Raw genomic sequence first — 9,339 nt, forward strand, 5'->3', positions numbered from 1 at the left:
AAAAGCTGGCCCTAAAACTTTGCTTAGGATTATACTCAGACTCCTTATTTCTCAGGTCCTGGATCTGGGAATTAAGGTTAATTTATTGGTTCAAACCAACTCCCAGTCATCTCCGCCACTTGCTCGAAGGGCCTTATTTTACTGCTTCACTGTGTAACAGATATTTGTAATAGGTAAAAAACACAGAATAAAGTCAACTAGTAAAACATCAAAAAGTACATATATTATACTACCCAGTTACATATAAAAGCCCAACAAAAAAAATTGCCTCTTTCCATTTTGTAGCAACTTTGGCTCACTTCCGACTTCCAACACCCTAATAAACAAAAAAATCTAGGTTCCACTGCTTTACTCAAGACTCCACCTAAGCAAATTAACAAGGTGTAACACTCAAAATTCTCCCCAGAATCCGCCTCATTCATGGGAGAGAAATCGGCTTCCCCATTTTGTGGCAGGAGTTTCTATAGTCTTGGATATGACAAACAAATGTATACCAACAACTTTCAAACCTACCCCCAAATACATTCCTACTACCCAATCCCCATACTTTTGAGAAGCCAAAAGCAATCTTTCTGGTACCTTCTGCTTTTCTCAAAACCCCCTGCAAGGCTATAGGGCTGGTTGAGTATCCACAAAGAGAAAATGTGCTTTTCAGGTTCTGGGGAACCACACTTCCTCATTCTAATACCAGTCCACCATTTACTTGGCTCTTCTCTGGCCCTGAATTCCCTCCTGTAAAATGGTTATTGCGTACGTAGTAGTTTTGAGGTCTCAGTAAACATAAAGGGAGGATATCTGTAACATAATCTGGCTACTACATACCAGTCACCATTACCAAACATTTACCCAACCAAGCACTCCTTAAAGGACTAAGAAAATCTACAGTCTGAGATTACCAGAAGAGACAATAAAGCTCATTATCTACAGGTATAGGACTCTCGGAACAAAGATGGATATAGAACCTTAAAGCAGTTTTTTCTATTAAACGGTTTTCCCCTTAGCATACTGTCATATCACTGAAAGAACGAACACATGAAAGCCCTTAAAGCATTCTTGTGCATGGACTTAAAAGAAACTCTATATGGTAATCTCTAACCTTCAAAATTGTATTACCTTTAAAATAAGCATAAAACATTTTTACACATCTGCTTCACCCATTGTTCTTTCTCTTGGCTATGGAAGCCTAAATAACCTGATTGATAATTTGATAAAAGTGATAAAGGGAAAGAGCATGGGAGGAAACTTAACTGTCATCATTGTTTTGAACAGTATGCGGATTTCTCTGCCACTTGTTTTGCCTAGCCCAGAGGTGGCAAGGATAAGATTTATATTAAAAAAAAAAAAAAAAAAAAAAAAAACTTTAAAAATCCACCAACCAAACTCCAGGATTCTCTTCGAAGCATTTTAAATGTGCTGAACATAGATGGGGAGAGAGAAATAATAGCATATATCCTTCAGACAAAAAGACAAAAACAGTTTTATAATCTTTTATTATCAATAACAACAGCTGCTTTAACGTGTCTTTGTCAGGCAGCTGTTAAAGGGTGGGTGGGAGGACACCCTTGGCCCTAACAAGGAAAACTCAAGCCTTTATGTACAAGCAAATGTAGAGCTCTTTTAAATGTCCAAAGCTATTAATTAGTTTAATTGAGGCATTAAACTAATTCTGAATTAACATATTTGAATAACCAAGAACTAAAATGTTCAAATCTTTTCTAGTACAAAAAAATTAAGTTTGCTTTAGTTATAAAAGAGCTCTCTCAATATACACAAACTATACACTTCAGACATTCACAAAAATGTGAGCGGAAGGCTTATCAAAAGACATTTAATACAATTAGTTTTCAACAACCCCTTGGTGGTCCACATCTACAAAGATATCCAGCCCAACCAACCCCCCTCCAAATCCCACCCCTCCCCCCCCCCCACAGAAAAGCACATACTTACCAGAATTTTTAGCAAGTATGGTTTGGGAATTTGTTTTGTTTTGTTTTTTTAAAAAAGGCCCCCAGGGCAAGTTATTTACAGTTTAATTGCCACTGTCAACTGATCTGGACCTTGACCGGGATCGGGACCTGGACCTCTGGCGATCCACAGATGCTGGAGATTTAGATCTACTTGAAGAACCACGTTTCTGGCTCTTCTCAGGCACAGGAGACCTACTAACAGAACGGGACTTGCTCCGGCTCCTGCTCCGGCTCCTGGACCGGCTGTAAGACTTGCGACTCCGAGAACGAGACCGGCTACGAGACCTAGAGGAACTCCTGGTCCTGGAACGAGACCTGCTTCGTGACCTACTAGGAAGGAAAACAAAATAAACAAACAAATACAACGTAAGTGGTGGGCCCTAGAAACCCACCAACTATAACTTTGTCTTAAATGTTAGAAAGATACCTGTGCCTTTTGCTGCCTTCGATTAATTTGATTTTTCTCCCATTTATTTCCTTTCCTGAAAGTTTTTCAATAGCATTCTTTAAATCACCATAAGAGGCAAACTCAACCACCCTACAATGAAAAAAAGCCATTTGTAAAGTTATATACATCTGGTAGTCTAGTCTCAAACTACGTATGACAAAATCCAGAATATCTAAGATTACCTTTTAAAGACACCTTCTGCTACTGCTCTATTAAAAATCTTAGATCTTGGGAACAGCATTACAAGGTTTCTCGACCTCCAAACCGTTGACATTTTAAAGCCAGACAGTTCTTTGCTGTGGAGGACTTTTCCTACGCTTTGTAGCCACGTGCAGCAGCATCCCTGGCCTCTACCCACAAGACGCCAGTAGCGCCCTTGACCAGTTACAATCACCAAAAATGTGGTCCAACGCCCCCTACGGAACAAATTCATCCTCGACTGAGAACCTCTGCTCTCCAGCATATCCAAATTCTAAGTTTTCAGAAAACATTCACAGAAAAATTTTCAGTAGATTTTAAAAGGCTGCTATGACCTTCAATACAGACTCACCCTTCATTTAATTTAGGTCGATGTGCATCCGCAAAGGTTACTTCCCCAGCTTGTCTCATGAAATCTTTGAGATCCTTAACACAAGATAATCGTGTCACGCGAAGAAAAGGAAACTTGACACACAAACACCCACATGGTATAAAAAACAAGACTACTGGAAGAGAAGATGTTAGATAAAGTACAAACATGGTATTTACCACACTTGTATTCTATCAGAATTCAAAAATTATCTATGCCAGGGCACGAAATAAGCAAAAAGCATATTGCTTTTAAGCAAAATGCTATAGGAAATTCAGATTTTAACATTAAAGTAGTATTAGTCTATACTGAGCTCAATACAAAAGGAAAAAAACGAAACAGAACAAAAAAACAAAACAAAAAGAAACAGTACATATTTTTAAAGTAAAGACTAAAGTAGAAGTTTTATATTAAAAAAAAAAAAAAACAGAACATTTACAAGACACCAGTTATTTTGTGCCCCATATGTCATTAAAAAAGTTTACTTTACCTTTATTATTATTTCCCTAGGCTAGTCAAGCAGCAAACCATTAATCGGTCGGAGAAACCTTCATGACATATGCCCGACTGGCTCTTCGCCACCCACTTGAAGGACACTACCCAATCGATGGAAGCCTTTAATCGCACAGCCCTCCCTATTAGCAGACTACTGGCGGATGCAGACATGTTCTACTCTTGTGCAGTTACCAAGGACCACTTTACTGCGATCAGGATTCCAACGACCACCTAATTTCGTATCTTTCAACTCTTTTCGACCAGGACCTCTTATTCGGAAGCGTTACAGGAAGACAGCTCTCAACTTAGGGATCAGATCACGTTATCAACGCTCTGGGATCGCTGCAACCTGGCACTTCAAGTAAGTGCACCGATTACGTCTAGACCGGCAAACACAGATCTAGAGGTGGCCAATTGATCACTGTAGGAGCTGACTGGCAAAGTCAACCAGGCCCAACCAAGAGTGACCAAGACAACGATTAGGATAACCCACAGGCACTCCTCGTCATAAGGCCAACGACACAGATAGGCTGGCAAATAAAGGGTTTAATATTTGGTTAAAATTGATTTTAAAAAACAAGAAAAAATATCCTCAAAACATTAAACATTTCATCACTAATATTAAAGTTTGAAATATCCCCCAATTACATTTAATTAAAATTTTAAAATTATAATTAATTCCATTAATTTAATTAAAGATAAAATTACTTTTAATAAAACATAATAAAACATTAGCTTCCCATTAATTTTTAAAAAGCCACATTAAAATAGCTCAAAACTGTATTTCAACAAACCTGCCAGCTGACTCTTGAAGATAAATTCTCAACTATAAGCCGATTTTCTGTTCTTACAGGTGGAGCATTTCTGAGGAAGAAAATGAGTACTCACAATGGAAGAAATGCAGCAGTGTGTACCTACTGTGTTCGACTGTGGGCAAATTCAAGCAATCAGGAAGACCACGTCATTCAAATGACTCCCATCGAGTTTCTGAGTTACTTTATAGGACTTACTACACACACTAATCAGGAACAGTGGACTAACACAGGAGTAACAGAAATAATTATATGGTTAACAAAATCACTTATTGCTAATGGTTCTTAAACATTAAAAACTCTTCCTGCAGTAATGATTGTTCATAGTAGCCATTCACGATCCATCACATACCGTCTATCATTTCGAGGTCTGCGACTACTAAAACGGTCAGAATAGCGTCCTCTACCTCGTCCACCTCGAGACCGAGCCCTAGCATGTTCAATAGTAACCCTACAGGAAGGGGAAAAAAGGCTTTGTTAACCACACAAGCTACCTAACATCTACTCTGAAATATCTCAGCTCACCTAGTCTCTTCTATCTTACAGTGCCAACCAGTTCCAAAACTAAAGTTCTCACCTTTCACTACACAGTTCTTTTCCATCGAGTTCATATACAGCATCATCTGCATCCCTGGGATCCTCAAATTCCTAAAAAGTAAACATGAAAAAAAAAAACAAAAACAAAACCAGTGCTTAACATGGCTTTAAAGTAACACATTGGAATCACTAAAACCGTGTGACAGAATGAGTATCTTAATGACAGTGCCATACACGTAAGCTCAATGCTAAAGCGATCAGGAGTGATTTCCCTCCAACTAACAGCGAGGTTCCTTTATCCTTAAAAATACCCTATACTCAAACGCACTGCTTATCAAAATCTTTACCGACTTAACAGTAGTTCTAAACAACCAGTTGTAAATACTTACCACAAACCCAAAGCCTCTTTTCAGATCAATATCTCTTATTCGTCCATACCCCTTGAAGAATCTTTCCACGTCTTTCTCCCTGGCCGCTGGATTTAGCCTCCCGATAAATACTCGACAACCACTCATGGTGTCCGGCTAGTATTTCCTGTTACAAAAATAATTCAATTGAGACAATACTAGTGAATGTCAGAAGAATGCCTGGTCAAGGGGTCAAAAACATAAACGGCATAAAATAAAATGTTTACCCGGTGATGTTATAAACAAGATTGCCAAGAGTGCCTCTTATTAGGCCAGGTCCCTTGCAGACAAAATTAAAACTCGGCTCCCAACACGATCCTTCCCTGGGCCCAGACCGCAGCAACCGCAACGCCCACTGCCGCCTCTGGAACTGCGCAGCCGCACTCTCTCCCCGGCTCTTCTGGCCCCCTCCCATCTGCCGCAGTTAGGAAAGGCCGAGAAGTGCGGGCGGAGCCGACCCCGCCCTCCGCAAGGCCAGCCCAATGGCGACGGGCCGCGCGCACGTCGCCGCCTCCCAGGAGCGTCACAGCGGGTGGAAGACGGAATCTCGCGACGCCATCGCCGCGCCTGCGCAGACGGCGGCGGGCGGACGCTGGCAGCCACAAAATGGCGGCGGCGGAGCCAGCGGTGGGGTGAGCCGCGCGTGCCAAACGCCCTTCTCCCTCCCCCCCACCCCGGACTCCACAGTTCCGGAGTCACTGTGCCCACCCGCAGAGAGCCCTAACCACACCCCGAGCAAAGGTTTCAGCCCAATACTCGGGGGAGGGGGAGGGGGTCCGGGTAGTGAAGAGGTAAGGAGGCAGGGAGGGGCACACAACCCTTGTGTATAAACGACCATAACCACGACCGCCCTTCCACCGTCAGTTCCCCTCAAACGATACCCAAAGGGAGACGTGCCCCAGCGCCCACCTCGAATAAACTGCGCTCATTGGACGCCGTCCTCCGCAAAGAGAGCAGCCCTGGCCACTCACGATCTGAGCGGCCATGAAGAAGCCTCGATCCGAGAAGCCTTTCCCTCAAAGTGAGCCACTCACCTACCGGACAGGATCTTTGGCAGCTGAGACCAGAGAGGTCCGTAGTCTGCGACGGAGCCGTCTACCTCGCCGCAGACCAGGACTAAACTCGTCTACGCCTCTCCACAACTGACGCACTTAGCTGCTCCTGCGCTCCACAAAATGGAGGGCGCGCCCCTGCGTCACTTCCGGTACCGCCCTAGGGACCTCCTCGTTGGATCCAGGGACGGAAATTTCCCCCAAGCCGGAAGTTTACGCGGGGCCGGGGCCTCTTTACGGCGACTGCCCCAGCGACCTGCAACCGCGATGGGCGGGGCCCTAGGGGCGGGAATTGGCGTGTTTGTGGCTGTCAGGTGCCCGACGCTGGAAGGGCCGCGGTTGAAGATGTTTGCTCCAACGAGGACGCGAAGTGCTGTTCATCATTGTCTCTCCGTGAAGATACGCTAGAGAAAATGACACTTTTTTTTTTAAGTATTTTTAAGATACCCGAAGAGTACTGGGTAAAACAAACTCAAGCTTTGCAAAAATATTTGGCCATCTATAACCCCTTGCTTCTTGCAGTTTATGGTTATACTTTGGAGGACACTGCTTCATGCACAAGTGAATATTTTAACCATACTATCATACCAAGGACGTGTGGTTTATACTAAGAAGACTAAGAAACTGCAATATTTTTTAAATGGAAGGTTCTTGCAATAATGAATTACTGAAATTGGACTGCAGTTAGCAAGCCATCTTGAATTGAAGCCAGAATGCAGATTTCTGCACTAGGGCTGAGCTGGTTGGAAGAGGTTTCAAGCTGCTTTTAAAGTCCAAATGGTATTTGGCTAACCCTCCCTGTTCACGTTTCTGTTAATGTAACACATAAAAGTATACCATTCCTCAGAAACAAAAGACTATGTTTTCAAAATGAGGGTGAAACAGCCTTCCACATCCTTAACTCCACATTTTCCCAGCAAAGTTGTCAGACTTAGCAATCCAGGCATAAAGAGAATGATTGTGAAAAGGTTATATTCCTTTAATGCTTTTAGGTGGAACTCGAGGCACCCCATTTTTCAGAGGTGTCCAGTATCTAGGGTTGCTGTTTGCAACTAAAGTTACACAGAGATAAAGTAGTTCAAGAAGCAGCAGAGCTACGGGCCCTTACTCTGACTTCCCAGCCCCTAGAAGCTCTAGGTTAGAACTTGGAGAGTTCGTATGGAATGAGATTGTCCATTTACACATTGTTTATTTTTTAAAAGATTTCATTTGAAAGAGAGCATGGGGGGAGGGGCAGAGGGAGAGGGTGAAGCAGACACCACCACCACCACCACACCACCCTCACTGAGCAGGGAGGACTCTGGGATCATGACCTGAGCCAAAAGCAGATGCTCAATGGACTGAGCTAGCAGGTGCCCCTCCCCTATACATTTGTTTATTTTAAGAAGAGCCTCAGTAGGTATGTAGCAAAATTGTGAATTTAGTCGTCTATGGTGTGGGGAATGAAGGACGGATTTAAAAGAAATACAAATTTGTTAATAGAAAACACCTATAGCCACTAGCCTAATAAACGCTGGCATCTCATAATGTACAAATTGTCCCAAACCAGTACTTATTTATCTGCACTTGTTTGCTTTCTGCATGATTAAAAAAAATTGGTCTTCCAATTATTTGCTACATTTTCTATTGACTATGATAGATGCAATCACTTGTGATTTCACTCACTAAATGCTATTTTTGCTGCAATAACAAAGTAAGCTAAAGAAGGTTTTCTGGGAGTGAAAGTGCAAGACAGTACAAGACTGATGGTACTGTACATCATGAAAAAAGTTGCTGTCTTTAGCCCGCAGCATTGTGATTTTCTTCAGGACTAATTTTTTTTTATATAAGGGCTATTAATCTTAAAAATAAAACTGTTATTTCTCCAGGAAAATGAGTTTATTCAGGAATAGTAGAGAATTATAATTCAAGACATATAAGCTGCAGAAAAACCATCAGCAAATCCAACAAGGAGAGGAACATGTTATGAAGAAGGAGGAAGTTGGAGGGATTGTTTTGAAGGAAAGTCCAAAGATCGTTGGAGAAAGGCACGTTTTCTCATTGGTTGAGTATAGGGGTAGTCGTTTTCTTTCCTTCTTTTTTTTTTTTTAAGATTTATTTATTTATTTAAGAGAAAGAGAAAGAGCGTGCAAGTGAGGAGGGGCGGAGGCAGTGGGGGAGAATCCCAAGCAGACTCCCGTTGAGGGTGGAGACCATCAAGGGACTCAATCTCACAATCCATGAGATCTTGACTTGAGCCAAAACCAAGAGTCAGATGCACCGAGGCACCCCAGGGGTAGTCATTATCTCATAGAAAATGCAGTGTATACCTTTTCCACATTGGGGACTGTGATGATTCTTCCTTCTTGAGATTTCTTCTATTGGGGTCTATTAACTGACACTTCTAACTGTAATTGCAGATGGATGGTTTGGCTCCCACTTCTAGCCTCCAGACTCTAGTAAGGTTTCCCTTCATTAGTTTTCACAAAGCCTTTCTCTTGATTGGTTTACTGTTAAAAAGGTTTGATTTCCACAAAGGTAATTTTTCATTAATAGTGCCTAGTGACTTAATCTGTTTTTTTTAAATGACTTTTTGCAATATTTGTTTTTTCCATGACACTTGCTTAATAAGTCTTGCTACCAGATTGTTTCTTACCAATTTCTCCAATAAACACAGTCATCTTCCATGAGCATAATTACTCTCCCTCCTGTGTGATCCTATCATATTCTGCATATGCCCGTACAATTCCTGCATACGGATATGTGTTATGTTTTTGTTTTCCAGAAATGCTTAGCACAGAAAAGGTTCTGTATCTGTAGACTTGGATTCACATTAGCATTGTTTTTTTCAGGCCGTCCCGCTCCAATATCAACGTTTCAACAAAATGGCGTCTCCTTCCTAAGACATCCAAGTGGGCAGCAAATCTTAGGAAAGGAAAAAAAGATGCAGAAAAATCACAGATTAAAATAAACACAATAAAATAAAATTTAAAAATTAACACCGTTTGTTGGCCATCTCTGTTGGGGTCTTTCACATAACCGTGGGATGTTTCATTCATCACGTTCCTGATTTC

General features: G+C 41.8%; 1 protein-coding gene across 6 annotated transcripts; it reads right to left on the bottom strand.

The window, feature by feature from the left end:
* Nucleotides 1-1,473: 1,473 nt before the first annotated feature.
* On the bottom strand, nucleotides 1,474-6,453 carry SRSF5 (serine and arginine rich splicing factor 5). 6 transcript variants are annotated; one of them, XM_026519641.4, is made up of 8 exons: nucleotides 6,269-6,453; nucleotides 5,217-5,361; nucleotides 4,868-4,938; nucleotides 4,643-4,741; nucleotides 4,273-4,342; nucleotides 2,966-3,039; nucleotides 2,395-2,505; nucleotides 1,474-2,297 (listed from the first exon to the last, which is right to left on the bottom strand). In XM_026519641.4, the coding sequence occupies exons 2-8, from the start codon at nucleotides 5,340-5,342 to the stop codon at nucleotides 2,030-2,032; spliced, it is 819 nt and encodes a 272-aa protein (XP_026375426.1). In that variant the 5' UTR covers nucleotides 5,343-5,361; nucleotides 6,269-6,453; the 3' UTR covers nucleotides 1,474-2,029. The 6 variants fall into 6 exon arrangements, with proteins under 6 accessions (XP_026375426.1, XP_026375428.1, XP_048075909.1 ...); XM_026519643.4 differs by having other exon boundaries at nucleotides 6,273-6,432; XM_048219952.2 differs by having other exon boundaries at nucleotides 1,474-2,294; nucleotides 6,269-6,431.
* Between the last annotated feature and the right edge of the window lie 2,886 nt (nucleotides 6,454-9,339).

The sequence above is a fragment of the Ursus arctos genome, unplaced genomic scaffold (genome assembly GCF_023065955.2).
Source record: "Ursus arctos isolate Adak ecotype North America unplaced genomic scaffold, UrsArc2.0 scaffold_25, whole genome shotgun sequence".
In the NCBI taxonomy this organism is placed as follows: domain Eukaryota; kingdom Metazoa; phylum Chordata; class Mammalia; order Carnivora; family Ursidae; genus Ursus; species Ursus arctos.